Source organism: Topomyia yanbarensis, chromosome 2 (assembly GCF_030247195.1).
Source record: "Topomyia yanbarensis strain Yona2022 chromosome 2, ASM3024719v1, whole genome shotgun sequence".
In the NCBI taxonomy this organism is placed as follows: Eukaryota; Metazoa; Arthropoda; class Insecta; order Diptera; family Culicidae; genus Topomyia; species Topomyia yanbarensis.
In genome coordinates, this window is record NC_080671.1 from 81,347,277 (window position 1) to 81,367,531 (window position 20,255).

Genomic DNA, 20,255 nt, shown 5'->3' on the forward strand with positions numbered 1-20,255 from the left:
AAGCGTCCCGTACAGACACACATACACTAGCATACACACACACACACACACACTCCCACGTGCTAATGAAGATTTGACGGTGAACATGATGGTTTTTGTGGTGACGGTTTGTTTTCTGGCTGGATACGGGAAACGATTCACTAATTTAGATGACGACATGTTTCTGGGTAACTTGATTTATTTGCTAACCATGCGCCTCCCTCAAACAGACATTTAACTGATGAAATCATGGTACATTTTGTACAATGGTGATGACTCACCACAGTAAATCCACTCAAGAGTCAGATTTCCTTCGACATTTAGAATGTAACAAAATACACAAGATTTGCAAATGCAAACCGAGCAAATAGCTTCGAAAGTGTTAACTTAAGTGGGTGTCTCGAGTGCCTGAATGGCTCTGAATTTCCAATAGATTTCCTCGCACCCGACAAGAGTGAGCGGTGTATGAATGAGTAAATTTATCGGGAATGAATGGGACCTGCCGTTAGCTGGCATTCTTCAGCCGGTGCTGCATCAACAAATGCAACTTACCGGATAGCAAAATTCAGCCGCAACGAGTGAGTGCGCGCCATCGGAATAAAGAAAAACTCGTACACAAACATTTTCACATTTATAAACTCTTGAGTGGAGCGAAAATTCTTCATCTTGTCCTGCCTCGCCCCGGATCCCGGCATGCTAACGAAACTAATGGCAAAACGGAAAAGCTGTACAGAATGCGAATGTTTTGTATCCCTTTGTGAAGTGGATTGCTACTTTTGCACCCGACTGCCACCGACCGAACGCGTGGCTCCCTCCCAGTGGAATCGGATGCAGTTTGGAACGATCGACGGAACCAATGCAACGCGACGTGGCGTGGGAGGGATGCTGCTGAAAGATGGAAAACATATATCGATAGCAGGCTGGTTGGCTGGCTTGGTTGCTGCTTGCTGATGCCAGCAGAACAGCAGGTACCTACTCCAGCAGCAGAGCTGCTGTCTGTACTACAAAAGCGCACAAGAGGAAATAAAATATTTAGACAAGTTCTACATTCTTTCAACTAAATACAGAGCTGGAGTAGGCAGCTGATACTACGATGAGAGCCTTCGATGGTTACCGGCCGGCATCTGGCTGTTATATGTTAGAAAATATATAGTTTATACCATTGAAAGGGGTCAAGATGAGAAATATTGATCGGTGAATAGTATTTTGCTTTTGCGTATTATTAAAGGTATTAGCTAGATTTTTTATTTTCAGTTCAACAATAAATGTGAAATGGCACGATTTGTAATGCCAAGAAAAATGTTTTATGATTTTTTTTTATTTTATAATGCTTGATTACTAAACATTTTAAATCTTCTTTTACTTCTTTAATCTTCATAAGACTTATTTTAATACTATGCTATGCTAAAAAAATCCGTTCATAAATTCATGAACAAAAGGTCACGATTTCATGAACTGGACGATTTACGAAAACCGTGACAAAGTTCCTGAAATTATGAATAATAAACCTCGTATCCATGAAACTGCGTTTGTTTTCTATAAACCAGTTCGCCCCCAATATATACATGGCGTTACATTAGAATGTTTGGTTGGGTTACTGTTGTTGTTTAGTTTTTGTTGTGATTCTTGTTCATGATTTGGGAATACACAGTCGACAGTCAAACTTTGTTCATTATTTCAAGAGCTTATTCGCGATTCTTGTGAATTATCATGACGTTAGCGGGATTAAAGTTCATGATTTCAAGATCTTAGTCGCGATATTCGTAATTTTCATTCACGTTATCGTGATATTTTAGTCATAGGTAGAGTGATTCATGTTCATGAGTTCAGGATCTTTGTCACGATTTTAAATATTTTTGTCACGAGTTGTGTAATTTGTGCTCATGATTTCAGGAACTTAGTCACGATTTTTGTAACTTCTGTTTCTGTTATCGTGATATTTTAGTCATGAATAGAGCAATTCATGTTCATGATTTCAGGATCTTGGTCACGATTTTAGATATTTTTGTCACCAGTTGTGTGCTTTGTGTTCATGATTTCAGGATTTTAGTCACGATTTGCGTAATTTCTGTTCATGTTATCATGATATTTTATTTTAGAGCTTACCTTCAATGACTAATGTTCATGATATCAGCGGTTTTATCATGGTATTCGTTAATTCTCTTCGCCTTGTCGTGATCTATTATTTTTTGGTTACTTATGGTTTTTTTACTCGGAATAACGTGACAATATGAACTGGATCATTAAAATAAGACTCATTTGCGATATATGGTTTTGTGAACTATATCACGCACACTATTTGAGGTTCTCAGTGCAGTTTTCGTTTTCTGTCCGGACATCACAATGAACCTTAGCATATAAATAACAATGTTCGAGGTTCCAATATTTTTTTATATCTACTGATCGTACCTATTACTGGCCGCTAGCAATTGAGTATTTCATTAAAAAGTGTATGAAACAAAAATGCTTGCACGAATAATGCTCCAACTTTTGCGATAGTGTTCAAGTAAAAATTTCATTACCATGTTGCATGAAATTGTAAATAATTAGGGATATCTTCTAAATATCACAAGCATGCAAATAGATACTTAGTTATAGTTCGTAAATCATGTCTAGGAATCATGAACCAGTTCACGAGTACATGAAAAATATTTTATTATTTCGTGAACTTTTTCACGAAAACGAATGATAAGTAGTACCTATTAAACTAGGGATCATGAACCAGTTCACGAATACATGAATAATATTTCATGATGTCGTAAACTATTTTACGAGCACGAATATTGAATCGTAACTAATATATAAGGAATCATGAATCAGTTCACGAATGCATGAATAATATTTGATGATTTTATGAACCATTTCACGAGCACGGATATTGGAATGGGGCTAATATATTAGGGATCAAGAATTAGTTCACGAGAATTGAATGGCTTCATGAATAAAATTCCGAATTTCGTGAAATAGTTCTCGAAAAAATAACCAGAATATTTCCATATTGTGAACTATTGTTCCTAAAACTATGAAAAAATCATGAATCAACCTTTGCTTTTGAGGAATAATGTTCATAAAGTTGTGAACTAGTTCTTGGCGGAAACCGTGACTGACGTTCATAAAACAAAATCAAATATTTCCACAAATGAAAGCGTTATGATGGCATTACTGAAGGGAAATTGAACATAATTATAAAAGCCATGATTTTTGGTCATGTTCCTGTTTTCGTAACGTAAAAACGTGATTGATGCAGAGTTCATGGCACTTTTTTCACGATTTTGGGAACAATTTTTTTCCGTGTGTGCATAGCTTTTTGTCAACCACTGGAATCTGATAGAAATATTTAGTGAACGTTGCACGAAATTTATCGCCGAAGACGAAACTATTTTTCGTGATTGATACGAGATGTTTCGTTATTTTACTAAATGTTTGTATATATCACGAATATTTTGTTAGTCGCACGATTTCATTTTCGCTCACCGAACAAAATGTTCGTGCACGTTATTTTTAGTTCGATCATTTTAGCATCCGATCTGATCGAGATGAGAAAGTAGACTGAGTTGACTGCTGATGATGTAGTTGTAGACAATGGGCTGTTTCCTACTGTAAAATCCAATATAATTTCATTTCAGAATGATGACAGTCATTTCTCTTAAGCTATACAATTCGACAATTTCATTGATCTATTGCTCTAGTTTCTGTAAATATGGGTTTACCCACTACTGGGGGCTAATTTTAACTCCCGGCAGACCCTTATTGTCAGGGCGGCTCATGTGATTCTACCAGAATTTCGCATCTTTGTATCTGGCTCTCGTTGTATCTGGATGTATGAATTTCTTGACTTGTCATTACGCCAGTCGTTTAGTGGTTGGTCTCTTACCCAAGCCGAAAGTTCTAGGTTGATATGTCATAGGTAGATATACCTAGAATTGGAATTTTGGAATTCTTGGAATTCTGGTCCATAAAACTTGTTTAAGGAAGTTCGCCTGGCTAATTCGTTGGCAACTTCATTACCATCGATTCCTTGGTGAGCTGGTACCAGAATTTCATTACTTAATTTCGAGTTGCTAGTTGTTGTGAAGCTGCGATGCACTCTCAAACCAGCTTAGATTAACATTTCGACGAGCTTAATGCCAACAGTGCTGTTTGGCTGCCCGAGAAGATAGCAATTTTCGCATGTCTGTAGTTTCGTTTCCAACAGAGTTACGAGCAGTTGTATATTGCATGTACCTCTGTCTGGAAAACTGTAGGCCACTTTCCCATTGATATCGCTTCTTAATTTTTTGGTCCGTATACTCCCGAGCCAGTCAGCTTACCCATTTTAGAACCATCCGTTTAGAATGATATTGTACCTTGAGGTAGTATGGGACCCCCTACATCCCATATCTGACGATCCACTATGTGGACCTCATATGAGATATCGAAGTTCCGTTTAGCCTCCATTTTATCTTGAACTGTAGTCAAGACAGGGTTAAATTTGAGTTCCTTTATTATACTCAGGCGACCATTTAAATCCCCGTCAAATGGTGGTTTACCCTTTAGCACTCTCAGAGAGACAATTCTCGGCTCCCATAACATGTTTGTGCAATCAAGGTAGATGACGATTTTCGCGCTAAATTGTATGCAGAGTTGGCAGCACTCTCTCCGATTTTAATGAAACCTTCTGTACATGAGAACTTTGTCACAAAAGGCCACTTTGCATACTTTGATTTTCCAAAAATGATCTAGACTGTCTTTTGAAAAGGGTCAAACTTTTTTAACCAATTTTTATTAAATGGCTATAGCCTAAAAATGGCAAATCCTACAAAAAATGTTGTTGGAATGATTTCCACAAAATTGGTCAAATCGTTGAAAAAAAATATTTAAAAAATTCTTCATCGACTCCTACACTGAAAAACAATCGATTTTAAAAATTTAAAATTGACTTACAAAAAAAAACATTTTTGATTTGTATGAAATTTTGTTCCAAGATAGGTAGTTATGTTCCCTACCTACCGTCGAAAATTCAAGTTGGGCACTTTTAAACAAAAAAAAAAGTTATTTAAATCAAATTTTTCCTTGTCGAAACTGAATTTATTTCTTCAGTGCATTTTTAACGAAAACGAAACTAATGAAAGTCATAATCATCTTAGAATCCAATTTACCAACTGCTAGTTGCCTGATACATTCAGAAAGTATCTGTAACGAATTTGGTATATATTCATAGCAAACTTGAATGAGGGCAAAAATAAGCCATTTATCATCATCAATATATGGTCAAGGCTCCGAAAATGGCAACCACAGGCGAAATTAAATTTTAAATTTTGCGTCAAACTGTTTGTTTTCCGTATGTATATAACCTCTTATATTAAAAAATATGAATGGTGAGCCCAGAAAAAATTCCATGTCTGTCATTCATAAAAGTTAGTTGATGCTACTTGCATGGCCTGAAAATGTCTAAAAGACCGTAAGGAGATAAAAATGTACACAAAATCCATATTTTCAACTTTTTACCTGGAACCACATTTTTCCATCGTAGTCTAATTTAAATTTGATGATATTGCTTGAAAAATTGAGATAAATTTGGATAAATGCTTTTTTTCAATTGTGAAGTAATGGAAACCATATAACTTGTAACGTGACAGATCAAAAATTCGAAAAAAAAATTGTGCACCACACTAAAAGCATGCATTTTGAGTCTACTTGTTGAAATTGTATTGTGAAAACCTTAAAGTTTTATTCATTTTTGAGAAAACACAATTGATCTTATGTAACGTGACAGATGTTTTCTGCTGTGAAGCAATTCCATCAAGTTTGATTCAATTACGTCAAATATGGTGACCCTCTTCGATTCTGATGAAACCTTTTACGTTTCATCTTTATGGGAGACTAAGTATTTTGCATTATTAAACAAAGAATTTTTATTCAAGAGTAATATTTAAAACGGGCGTATCAGATCTTGAATGCACTACTTTCAAAAAATATTGTTCGAAAATCGGCATTGGTGTGGCAAAGCTATATGATAGCGAGTTCTTGGGAATCAATTCTTCTGCGTGAATATTTTTGGTGAAATTTTTCAATAAGAAAACAAAAAAATGTTATTAAATACAATTACAAAAAACAATGATTTTTTTTGTTAACGAAATCCAAAAATTGAAGAATCTGTAATTACATTATTAGGAAGTTATTAGTAAGGAAACATTTTTAACTTCAAGTATGCTTCTAAAATTCTTAGTATTTGCCAGTCATAAATATAATTTTCTCATACAATACTAATACTAAATATAATTTCGAAGCAAAATGCTCTTAAGAAAAATTTTCCGAAATATTTTGATTTTTTTTCTTCAGCAAAAATATTTAATAGTGAAAATACGCTTTTTTAATAAATAACTCACAGATACCAAACGCAAAAACATAACACGTTTAAAATTTAATTGCCAACAAAAAATGTTTAAAACAAAATTGCATTGTGGAGAAAATAACAATAAAAAGTTTTAACATATTTAAAAAATTCCTTTAATTTTTAAATTTTATTTTTTTTATTTTAATTTAATTTTTTTACTTTAAATAATTTAGTTATAGAATGTATTTCAAAATGGTTTTTTAATTCAGAATTCTCATGAAAAATTGTGCTTCAAAATGCAAATGTTTTTAAGTTATTTTAGATTTTTTTCGACATAATATAAAACTTCGTGAAATTACGACCATTTCATAAGTTATTCACGTTTGTTCATCAAAACCAATATGTTTTTCAAAATAAACATGAAATTTCTCGTTAATACTCAGTTCCCAGGCCAAGGATGATTTGTGCACGACTGTCTTCATATGCTTGCCTTAATAAAAATATAGAACTGTAACGTGACAGATTCTGGTTGTATCGTGACAGATCATTGACAATTCTTCATAAAATCGAAAACAAAGTTTTTCTTCAGGAAAACTATATTTCAAACTCTTCCTTATTTTCCAAGCTTCAACTTAAAACTGTGTTCATGCGAATTTGGGAGCCAACGGAACAGACTTTTTCAATTTAGTCGGGCAACCTCCAAACTCACTGCGAAAATTGTGTAACGTGACAGACGTATTAAAGTGACAATAACACGAAAACCGCTCATGATAGAAAATAACTTTCAGTAGAAAAAATGTGCGGTTAGGTGACCTTAATAATGTGCAGTTGGGATAGAGTCTGGTTTTATCGTTTTTGCTGACTTATCTTATGAAATAGTGCTTAAAAATGTAACGTGACAGACAGAAGCCTTGACCATATGCGAGATTTAACGAATTACCACTTGTACGTGCACGAAGAAGTATATTGTCTATGTACCCGCCCGGGAAGTGGAGATTGATGGTGTAGTCTCAAACAGGCGGCTTAATTGCAAAGTATGAAGTTAGCTCCTTCAAGAACCCTTTGCTACGGCCAGTAAAAATTTTGGTTTTTAAGCAATTGCGTTCAGGGAAAGTCAAGCAGTATATGAACTTATTTTCCATCAGCCTTATTCCGAACTTTTCAACGAATCTGCTCTTCCAAACTATGATCTTTTGGACGGGGCTAGTCTACCTGTTCGCCTTTTTGTGCCGCGAGGCATGAACTGCTGTTGTTGCAAAAAATTGGGCCTATATAGATTTATTGTAGAAACAAGGCACGTTGTGGAAAATGCGGAGAGAATCATGAAAAGTTTTCCTACTGAGAAGAGACTTCACTGTTACAAAACCGAAGTAAATGGTTCCTGGTCTCGGTAATCTTAGAAACTAGCTGTCCTTATATTTCAGTCCCTGCATTTTCCCCAGGTTTTACATAATGCATTTGTATTACTATTAGAGGTCAGACGAAACGAGTACCCGACGTGAACAACCGTGAACATTCTCCTACCTCGTGGTGGGCAGAGATTGCTTAGAATTATACGCGAAAGGGACTTTTGAACGTCGGATCGCCCGAATTTTTCCCAATATACGCGACGCTACAAAGGAAAAACTTGCTGAAAGCTGAAAAACGCGATCAATGGCACCGGTCCGTCGACGGATTAACGGACAGGTCATCAGAGAAACAATGTTTCGTCTGGTGGCTAGGGCCTACGTTGTGCTTTCGATTCATCCTGTGATTGAAAAACGTTCGTCATATGATGACAGCTATGCATCGCTTTTATGCTAATTATTATGATAGTAGTGGTGAGTGCAATCATAAAAGAGGCTGTTCTGCCAACATTCTCCCCAACAACATTGATGGTTTTATATTTACCTATCAACGACCATGCCCACATCGTTACAGTTACGGGAGGCTCTCCGATTGATGGAGCATGGAAAGCACTCTTTGTATTTCCTGAGGAAAACATGGGAGTTTTTGAGTACTTTATCTGAAAAATCATAGCAGATTACCTTAGTTTGAATTCTTTCGTAGTGCTCCATTCCGGGCAATAAGAAGGCGGACACTTGGATTAGAATGATAATGACAAGGTGGACATTTAGGCATTAGAAGGTGATATTTATGAAAGATCGCGTACCTTCAACGAGGTCGTGGAGAGCGGATTCTGCGCTTGTGGTGGCGGTTATCGCGATATTAAACATGTTGTCTGGTCGTGCGCCAAGTATTCTGGTATCAGATCTCTGTTAAACGAATCCCTTTGGCCTCGTTTCAGTCCAGTCAGAGATGCTATACCAAATTCGTTACCGATACTTTTCGCATGTATCAGACAACTAGCAGTTGGGAAATTGGATTCTGAGATTATTATGACTTTCGTTGGTTCAGTTTTCGATAAAAATACACTGAAAAAAATCTGTTTGGACAAGGAAAGGTGTTTTTCAAATAGATTTTTTTCCTTAAAAGTGCCCAACTTGAATTTTTGACGATCGGTAGGGGAAATAATTACCTGTCTTGGAACAAAATCAAAATCAAACATGGCGAGGGGCTTTCCGAAGGATTACAGTAACACAGAAGGTTACGCTTCCCTAGTCTGGGATGACAAATTTGAGAGCCCGGCACGCTACGCTTCCATGAATGTCGTCATTCTCGACTATTTAAATGACAACATTGCTCTGGTAAATTCATTCTCTCATCGAATGTCGGCTCAGAAACAACAGCAGCAGCAGCAACCAAGCATATTGAAACACTGCACTGCGTGAAATTTTTTGAACACCATAGGCTTATGTATGTATTAAAAATGGCAATCTGTAATAGTCAGGAACCTGCACCACCAGCCGGCTATTTTCATAAAAGTATCTCAACCGAGTGTTTTCAGCTTTGGGAGACACCTTGAGACTTGCATACGTATCCTAGCGACTGTTTTTACTTCCGTTTGTTATGTTTAAAGTAAAAAACAAAATCAGGGCTGTTTGGTTTGTACTTATTGAAAATGTTGCGCCTTAGTTAGTTCGATTCTTATAGTAACCCTACTAATTCGAAACTGTTGTTTAAAACGGTGTGTGTAATTTTGTTCATCACATTCAATCAAATTTTGCACTGTATAGGTATTCAATTCTTTCTAAATTTCATAGATGTCTAACAAAATTAACAGTTATTTCAAAACATTGACAAACGATGTAACAATGTTTGAAGTATTTCCAAGACATGTTTTATCCAGTTCGTATATTCCAGTCCATGTATGGTGTATTACTGCGACCGTTGAGATTAAATTAAATGGAGTCTTTTAAATTGGGTTAAACTTTCTGTGCGCACACATTCTCATTCCAACTAGTTATATAGAATTTTTAGAGAGGCCGGCCGTGGGCATCAAAAGAGTAAACGCACAATATTTCGATTGTTCTTATACATTCTTATATACTAACAATTTAATTATTGTTATAATCAAATTATTCTGTATTTAGAAGTGTAGTTCTACGTAAACAGTTCGTACACCCCAATTGGGCTGTTTCTTGTAGTTTTTTGGAGTGGAAACAAAAAAACTGTTGTTGTTCAATAAATGTTTGGTAAGATATTACAGTATCTTTTCACAACTCAATGGAATTATACAATATACTAAATACGCGTCAATTCCACGCGCACTTGTTAGTGGCAAGGCATCGAAAGTATGGTCTTAACAATTTGATATTCTTATTATAATTAAGCTAAGCCTACCCACGGAAAATTTATACTGAAATGTATAGTTTTTGACCAATGTCTTTCTGAAATGGATCATTGCAAAAAGAGTAGAACACCTACTACGTCCTGAAATTAAGTAACTTGTATAGGAGGACCAGAAAATTTTCTCGTCTAGTGGGATTTGATTGTTTAATACAATTATAATGAAGGTTGAATGTCGATAACCCATGCGAGTTCGTGTGAAATAATAATAGAATGCATATTCTCTCCTTCTCAGAGGCGTGTCAGTCTCGCCTATTAGCAGCCATTTTGTCCAGTTTTTGCAGGCGAGCTATTGTCGCTGGTAGTGATTTGCTACTCATAATTCGTGTTTAATTTAGGACTGGTGGTATCCAACGAGGAAAAACGATCGGAAATGGTGAGTGAAGCTAAGCAATCATGTGAAAAAATTCCCCCCAGAGGCGAGACTCGAATTCGCAACCTTTGAGACTCTGGCCCAATGCACTAACCCTTATGCTATCCCTGGGTATGGTGACATCCCAGAAATAACATATGGTTATCCCACTGGCGACAGCTTCACTCACCATTTCCGATCGTTTTTCCCCGTTGGATACCACCAGTCCTAAATAAGGTATTGACACTTAAGTAAAAGACCGTGTTTAATTGTTTTGTATCTCATTTTGTGGATTACAATTAAGTAGGGTGGATGTACCAATAGTCGCATGCTTAAGGAAAACTTTTGATAAAAAATCGATTAATAGACCTATGGGCAATGTTAATACATTAAACGAAAGCTTTCAGTCCCTACTTCATAGGAAAAATATAAAGATGGCTTAATAACCAATTTATGTATTCAAAACCGCTTGTACCACTATAGGAACACATGTACCAATAGTGGTGCAATCGTTAATTTCGGTTCCTATTGTTGCAAATCCCATTGCTTTCTTATGGAACTTGCAACTATAGGTACACTACATCAACTATAGGTGCAAGGGAGCTCAAAATTCTAAGAAAATCATTTTTTCAATAGTTATTTGAGCAAATTTCAAGGATAACAGTTTTATTGTCGCATAATTTTAGTGCGATGAATCGATAAAAAAATATTTGTTGATGGTTGGTACCTTAGTTAGGCGTATAACCCACTACTGCAACTATTGGTACACCTCAACTATAGGAGCACCCACCCTATCCACTTTAAAGACTGATTGTTTCTGCGTCGCCAGCTGTCAGTTACAAACATTCCGTCACACAACTACAGGTTTTAGTCTCGACCAATTGTTGATGGAGAGCTGTATTATTTAAAGTTTGCATTTCATTTTAAAATATTTTTATATATTATTGCCGCATCCAAACGTTGAAAAAATTTATGAAAAATCATATTTGAGTCCGGAACCACTTCCACAAGTCACTTGAAAATATTTCCAATTTCACAATTGTGGTGGAATAAATATACCTTTTATTGCTTTGAATATTCCGTGTTTCATAACCAAAACAGTCCAACAATTGTCATACTTGGGCTATTTTTCGGATTTTACCAGAAAATGTCTATTTTCAATAATAAAGGAAATTTATAATGGCACCAACAATTCCAATTGTTACGGCGGGAAAATTATTTTTATTAATCAAAAATCAGAAATCAATAGGAATTATTTTAAAATACTTCCGCGAACAGTGAATTTGTTCTTGAGATTTCAGACTGACTGCGAACGATATCCAAATGTAAACATTCCGGGCAGTCTTCCCAAATGAACATTGAATATCATGTTCGCTCTAGTTCTGTGCTAATCTTATACCCACATTTCGTGTGCAAACTCGAACGCGCTAATGCGTACCAAAACACGAGCACCTGTTCGTCTGCACAACCGAACACCATATACGTACGCGGTGTTCGTACACACAGGTTCTTGATGCTAGTTTTCTCTTTCTCTCACTCATCATCACTAGCATTGACTCATTCTGTTTCATGGTTCCATTTCTTGTGTACGCACGCGGTGTACGTACACGGTGTTTAAACCTAAGTTTGCACATCGTTCGCTTGGGTTCGGTGTTCGATGCCAACCTGTACACACAGGCAAAAAACATTTAAGGTTGAACGCGTGCACGAAATTTTGTGCACGGGTGCAAACTTGTCGATGTTCATGGGAAGACTGATTCCGGGACGAAAGTTGTAGTTTCGTGAGTTTCAACAAAAATTCCTGAATCATTTATCAGAAGCGTACCAAATCATGCCCTATTTCATACTCTAAAATGCAAATGTAAATGAATCAAATAATACATGTTATTGATTGGTTTCATATGAAAAATCATAACACACTGTTAGCTGGATGTTAAGACCAAATTGGGATCCAGCGACCCGACGTTGGTTAAACAAATGAGCGACCGAAAATAAAAGTCTCAAGGACTGAACATGTTTCGTACAACCCGTTTCAAATGTATTAGAATATAAAAACCGGATATAAACTTCAATCAAAAAAATCGGACTGGGACTTTTCTTTGTAAGAGTCGGATAAAAAAACCTTCAGTAAAAAAACGGTAAAATATGTCCAATTCTTACAAAGTATGTTTTGTTAGCCGACTTTTATTCTTGAACATCAAGATATACGGATGCTCCTACGAGTGATTTATTTATTTTCAACTGATTTCTATACTGGAGGTTGATCCTTGCCGAGTTTTACGGGTGCGAACTTTTTAGGCGATTCTTATACTGAAGGATTTCAGTCCGATTTTTATGCTTGAAGTTTATTTCCGATTTTTATACTGTTATGTTTGAAATGAGTTTTGCGAAGCATGTTCTATCCTTATGACTTTTATTTTCGGTCGCTGAAATATAGTTTTGTATCGAAATTCGTATGTTTATAATCGCCTTCCTTAAGAATTGGAACCACTATGACATGTAGGCATCAGAAAAGCTGAACAACACGAATAGTCGAAATTTATTTAGTATTCTATAGTTATACTCGCGCCTTTGTGCAGTACCACCAATCTAGGGCCATAATTCTGACAAAGTCTGATTTAAAACAGCCAAACAATCATATCAAAACTTGCAATAAGACGATACATTACATTGTATCTCCTACTGCTTTCATAGTTGCACAAAGCAATGCATAATCCATTCGAAGCATCTAGCTTATCTCGCTCAAAAAAGCAACTCCCAATGTCCCAAATTCAACCCTGCCCGGAAGCTGCCCACAAAAGGGATCGCTCCTGTGACATGGCTGAAGGCCAGTCAAAGTGGGTTCCAGTGAATTATTTGTAAGCTGGAAACATATCACACTTTTTGTCGTTGGCCAGCACTGCGGACAAAAAGTTACTTTTCCTTGTCCAATTGAAACCTTATTAGAAAGAGATAGAAGCTTGTGAAGAAGATAGTAGGAAAAAGAAAGCACACACACACACACTCAGCACTAAAAGTTGCCAAGCATTACTTCTGCAGGAGCGACCTGACCGGCTGACATTTCTCTAAGGACAATAAAACTAGCATCGGAAGGAACTGCACGTACATTACGGCAATCAACAGTGGCGAACGGGGACAAGAACTCGAGAATTCAAAAGCAGTAATACATTCTGGTCCCGGTCGTCATTCACCGGAAAAAACACACCATAGAATCTCAAGTCACATCACACTTTGTCACAGAATTGGAAAATAAATTGAGAAAAGTAGGAAAAGCATCCTTCCTGCCGCACTCTGGAGTGGCAGGATTGTCCAACCCGCAGCTTACCTTGCCGAGTCCCCCGATCTCCCGGTTGGCCATCCTTCGAGCCAATCCGGCCGGCACCGACGGAGACGTCCGCTGTATTGCACCACAAAAGCCACCAATTTCACCGCCCACGATTCCACCGCTGACGGCAGCAACACCGCCCGCACCGGTGCCACTCATTTTTGTGTTCGAATGCTGGGTCTGGTGATGTTGCTGCTGCTGCTGATGTTGGATCACACTGCCCGAAGCTAGGCGTTGCGCAGCTCTGCAAGCAAACAAATAGGGGAGACGGAAAATTGATGTGAAAAATTCGAAAAAATGTTATTTAATGTTTACGCTGGAAAAATTGGGTTCGTTTTGTTTTGCATTCGGCAAAAAAATGGTGGGAGATACTCTGTTACGTTAGGAAATAAATCAATTAGCATTTTATTCGGTTTGTTCGGTTCAACACTTGTTTAATGAAAATTTATCTGGACATGGGAAACAGGCAGTTTATCGGGCTGTTATACATACAGTGTGGACATAAAACTGTACAATAAGATAGTAGATATGATGTTTCTTTTTTCCTGGGAGGTGTTGCTATTATGTGAATACGAGTACTTACAACATACAAACAGGTCGAATCCGATAATTTCGACGAGCGACAAAAGCTAAGAGGTTATATATTACGGTGTCCGAAAATGACATTTTGTCAAGAAAGTCATCGAACTTAGGTTAAGGTATTGGGAGCACTTTCTTTTTCGTTACAACGATTGTTGAATTCCGATTTTGGGTAAATCTATTTTTTTGGAGAGCCAACTATAAAAACCTGATCAGTTAGTCTACGTAATTGTGGACACAAGAGAACTACAGCCACCTCAATTTTGCAGAAAGTACCAGTTTGAGTGTTTCTGCAATATTTTAAATGTTTAACATAAGGAACATGGGCTAGCACAAGAGTTTATGCATTGGACCAAAATCCCAAGGGTTGCAGGTTCGAATCCTGCCTCTAGGGGAATTTTTAAAATAATTGCTTCAGTTTCACTCACCATTTCAACCTGTTTTCCTTGATGGATACCACCAAAGAAGGCTTAACAAAGAAGCGTAAAATTAAAACTCCACTAAAAACGGCCAGAAGACCACTCAACATGGCCCTGTCAGTTCCATTCAGATTTATTAGCATTAACTGGTATTTTACTCAAATTTAACGTGGATAAAAGAAATAATAAGGAACGCAATGGCGAAAATTATTGCAAACTATCGCTCGTTTGCTAAGTTTCATAGATACACAAATAGGGCAGACCACATTCTAAAACATTAAAGCAGGCGACCTCCCTAAAGCTGTAGCAAAGATCGTGGAGTGCGCTAGATCGATTATCATTTAGAAGACAAGAGAAGTCTCCTCGGTTCCGCGGTGACCAGCCTAGTGCCAACCAGTTCTGCACTAAGTTGAATCCCTGGTTGAATTGTAGGCCTACTTGATATTTTTGGTGTTTCTGGTGTTCACAAAAATAAGTAAGGCTAATAAATATGACAACTGCCTTTCATTTGAGTATTAACGCTTATAAGGATCAGCTCTAGAACTGAAGTTATTGTAATTAGTCTGATTGGATTCCGATGGAGCAGTGCTGCCAGGGACAGTTTACCTTGACGACTTCGTTATGTTGCAATATTATTGAAAACTGATAAAATTTATAAATTTAGATTGTCTTTGGCTACGTTTTCCACACAAGTGGACTATTTTAAATATTCTAGGAAAATTGTATTGAGCATTGGAAGGTAAAAAATGTGCAGCTTCTAGCACTGCGAGATAAGCACATATCTTTATGAAAAAATGCTTTTCGTGTTTCTTGACCCCACCGTTTTCAAGAAAAAATAGTTTTGAAACCCTACATACACCAGAAAAAAAAACTGCACATGAAAGGGTGAAGAGCAGTAACAGACGTCTCCACAAGGGTAATAACAGAGTCCGCTCTCCTCCAGAGCAAAGAGAGCAAAATGATCGATCGTGATGAATGACGTAGCTTTTTTAGTATTTCTGCAAAAGAATGCTTAGAGCGTCCTTTAAAGGAACGCTTCAGACACTCACGTCATTGCCAATTTGCTAGTATTTAGTGCAATACATGACGCGCGGTACAAATAGCCGATACGTATTCGAAGGGCCATACAATTTTGTCCCGTCATGTGCAATTATCATTAAAAATCTGCGCTCACTAAAGCTAGCGATGCTTAAATCAGCCCGTGCTTGAGTAGGTTCACGCATGACAAACTCGAATCGGTAACCACACCATCGATCTCAACATTGTGAGCAGGTATGTAGGCATGGTTGTCCTTCATGGAACACTTGCCGCTAGTAGAATAGTTAGCCGATTACACTAGTTTACAAATTTTGGGTTAATTGCATGAAGTTAAGAAAAAAGGTGTTTTCTAAGTCAATTTTGGGTCGCTGAGCACGAAAATCATATCCATTTTCTTTTTCAAAGAACCGTTTTTGTGATTTTTTTGAAAATGGTGTTTTTGAGCACTTTTTGCAGTTTTTGGTCAATATCTCAGGAACAAATCTTCCGATTAACACAAACGACTTACCATTTGAAAGGTATTGATGTGCCCATTCCAAAAAATGTATAACATGTTAGGATAAAATATCAACAATTTAGGGTTAAGAGCAACCAATGTCACAAAAAGTAGTGTTTGGTAAAATTACTAATTTTTAGTTGATTTTTCATAAAAAAATAAATCAGCAAAAAAATTCTTTTAAAATCTTATGTGACAGACAAACTTCTCACGTGAATTTTAAGCCTAAGATCACGAAAATCCGACAAAAATTGGTGATGTTATTAAGCACCGAGTGAAAATTGCTCTGCTTTTCACATATCTCTTTTGGTCTTAAATAAGATTGCACTAGTTTACAAGAAAGATGAAGTTACGAGAAAAAGTGTTTTCTAGATTAATTTTGGGTCGCTGAATACGGAAATAATACTCTATTTCTCTTTAAAAGAAGTTCAAGTTAAAATAAAAGTATTTCTTTTGCTTCCACTTTTTTTGTTTTTGCTCTATTTTTTATTTCAGAAAAATAATTTTTCATATTTTCAGAATCTAATGTGACAGATTTTAACAATTTTAAGGTAATCGCGATAAGTTAAGAAAAAAGGTGTTTCCTCAGTTAATTTTGGATCGCTGAATAGTCCTTTTTTTCAAAGAAACATTTTCAAGATTTCTTTGAAAAAGGGGCACTATTTTAGTTATTTGTCAATATCTTGTTCAAAAAGGATCCGATCGAAACAGATCGAAAGGTCAATGCGCCCTTTTCGAAAATGTGTAATATGCGTGGATCAAATCTCGACAAATATATTATTATGGCTTAAAAGACTACTGTCAAAATTCTCTTTGAAAGGAAATTTCAGACAAACTGTTACCCGCCAATCACAGATGTGTATAGTACACAAAAGAAAAAAGTTTTCTCTTGCATCAACTGCTATGAACTGCGTTTAGCCAGTAATGGTTTGTCCGGAATTGTCTTTCAAAGAGAATTTTGACAGTTGGCTTTTAAGCTGTAATCGTATGTTTGTCGAGAAATGTACATTTATTATGATTACAATCGACCAAAGTAAAAAAAAAGTCTAATGCTCGACCTTTTTTTAAAAAAATGCATATTTCTAGTAATTTTTTTTATAATAAATCAAGGACAAAAGAAAATTATTTTAGAATCTAATGAGATAAATAATCTTTTTGCATAAATTTTTATCCAATGGTCACAAAAGTCGGATTAAAAATGTAGATGTTATGAAGCACTGAGTGAAAATTGTAACTTTTTATTTTTCGCACAATCATACTTTCGGCTGAAATAATCTTCTATACTTGATAGTTATTGTTTGTGTTGGGTACTGTCTTTTCGAGCTTGCATCCATCCATCCTGCGGCATTTGAATGGTTTGGATATTTCATTGTACAACTAAGTGCTTTTTTTCAAATGCGGAAATATCGTTGGAAAAGTTTTGTTTTCTCTGTGGTGATTCTCAGTTCACAGATTATTACGTGGCTAGTGCCACGATCCCACTGAGACTCCTTCCCGATAGGGATTCGAATATTTGAAGACTGGCTTATGAGCCCAGTGCTACACCCTCTAAACCGCCGCATCAGGGCAGGGTCCGCTAAAATCATAAAATTTCTATTTCGCTCAATGTGCTATAGCATCAACATTTTCCATCCGATGTTAGTGATATTAGGCTTAAAATTAACGTAAACATATTATCTGTCATCTTAGATTCTAAAAGGTCTGAAAAAAAATATTTTTCGGTAAAAAAATCTTTTAAAAATGAGTATCTTTTAAAAATGGTCAAAAATGCACTTTTTTAAACTTTGGTCGCTTGTCGCACTAAAAATTTTGCATATGATCGATACATATTATATATTTTTGGAAAGGGCATCTCGGCACCTTTCAACTTGCATATTGACTATATTAATTGGATGATTTTGACACGAAATATCGACTAAAAACTACAAAAAGTGCTCAAAAACGAGTTTTTTGAGAAAATCACAAAATCGCTTCTTTGAACAAAAAAATGAATATTGGTTTCGTGTTCAGCGACCCAAAATTAGTCTAAAAATACTTTTTCTTGGAGCTTCATTTTTCTTGTAAACTAGTGTTATCTGTGATCCAAAAGATCAGTTATGGTTCGACTGAGCTCAATGTGTATGTTTTTAAACGGTAAGTCGGATTTCCCGAATTCTAAATTCCGGAAGATCCAAGAAATTGAAAAACTAGTCAGGGGATAGTAAAGAAAAAGAGCGATTACCTATCTTTACTCTATGTATGCGTGCTACCGATTTACTTAGTAAATAGCAAAAAATAATGAGTAAACACTTAACAGCAAAAAGAATGGTGGGTAATATCTGGGACATAACCGGAATGTCGTGACGGCACTTTCACTAGGAATTCAAATCGAATGATAAGCACCGTAATCAACAGTCCATCAACCAGATCACAGTTCCTAAAATTATCCACTCAGTACACTAGTCTTGATATACAGTCTCTTGAATGGATGGTACGTCCGTTGGCTTCAAACCCCTAGCGTCAACTGATTACACGATTCTGGAGTTCAAAATTTGCGGCTGAAATGTGGGAATCAAGTTTTTCGGTATTTTTGCATTCTCATATAGAAAGGTAATGCCATCACTCTGAGATCTTCAATCTTATTCCAGCTCGGAGTGCCAATGGGCCGTCTTATTTCACTGGACTCAGTTCGTCTAAATTGAAAAATGTATGCGAGTTTGTTTTTTTCAGTAAGGTTTAAAATGTTCCAAAAGCCAGTCTGGGTTGTATTGTATTGGCACTGTGTGGAGTTCAATTTCGTGCCTGGCTACTAAAAACACTCCTTTATCTTTTTTGCCGAGTTTTCATGACTTTTCCGTAGCTCTCTCGGAGCCTCATTTGATGCATGCAGTGGCTCGATCTGTGAGCCATTTAACTCTCAACTCTCCTCTTGCTTTTCGTCATCGTCTAATACGCCGTCGTTTTCGTTTCAGTGAGCCATTTAGCTCCAGTTTCCGTGAACCGATCAGCTACCAGCTCTATCACGATCTACTGAGATATTTCCCTCTCACCTTACTCCGACTGACAGTTCCACGACGGAGAAATTTCTTCCGAAATTGATATCCACTTCCTTAAAGAAACAAGGCGTTGAGACTAATCTACTCCGACTGAGAGTTCCCCGGTGACGGTAGCGATGTCTGTTTCTGTAACCATTTAGCTTCCAGCTTTGTCACGATACAGTCGGATAGTCCACGTCTGTGAATCTACCCTACTGTAAATTTCCCGGTCGTAGATTTCTCCCGATACCGATGCTCGTTTTCGTGAGCCATTTAGTGAGCGTTGCAATGGAATACCACAAATATTGCAATGGCGTACTATTTTTAATCGAGTTTGTTCAAATAGAACTCAACAATCAACATGTTCATGACAAATGACGGTACTGATAGAGGAGGAGGTTCATTCAAGATTAGTTACATTAGTCATCCTCGAGGTCAAGGGAAGAAATACGATATTTTCGGATATTTTTGGCGCGAGTTAGTTTTTTTGGAAAACACAATGATTTTCTTGAATACTTGGTCAAGATTTTTGTAAATCGTTCAGTTCGCCAAATCGTGATTTGTTTGTTTAAGAATTTGTGAAGGGATTTTTTACCGTGAAGGCCTCATGTTGTACTAAAGTCACACATTACTTCGTAAAAACTTGAAGCAACTTATCTGGATGATTCCCCAAACGGCTTTAATAACCCCGGGTCCCCCTATAAATATGTATCTGCTATCACTCTGAATTCGAAGTTATCTGCAACAGACACGTTGGTCCATGAGAGATCGCAACAACGCAAGCTGTTTTCGTCTTCAATCTGTTGTTCGAAATCTGTGCGCGGTGACGTCCGGCGTGGAATAACTTAGTTACAAATGGTGAACAATTCTTTTTTGCGCCAGCATGTTGTTAGGTACTGAATGTAGTATATGTGTTTTCTTCAAAAACCGATTTAATCCACCTATCAGTGAGATGAGACATTTCTTACACATATCACTGTTGTATTATTCATTAGCTTGCCGATCACA

General features: G+C 36.7%; 1 protein-coding gene across 1 annotated transcript in view; it reads right to left on the bottom strand.

Moving 5' to 3' along the window:
• LOC131678624 (kinesin-like protein CG14535) overlaps positions 1–20,255 on the bottom strand; it is a 441,809-nt gene that overhangs the window by 280,902 nt on the left and 140,652 nt on the right. Inside the window, exon 4 of the mRNA XM_058958855.1 lies at positions 13,702–13,945. Within this exon, the coding sequence (XP_058814838.1) occupies positions 13,702–13,945 (244 nt within the window). The remainder of the gene's footprint in view (positions 1–13,701; positions 13,946–20,255) is intronic.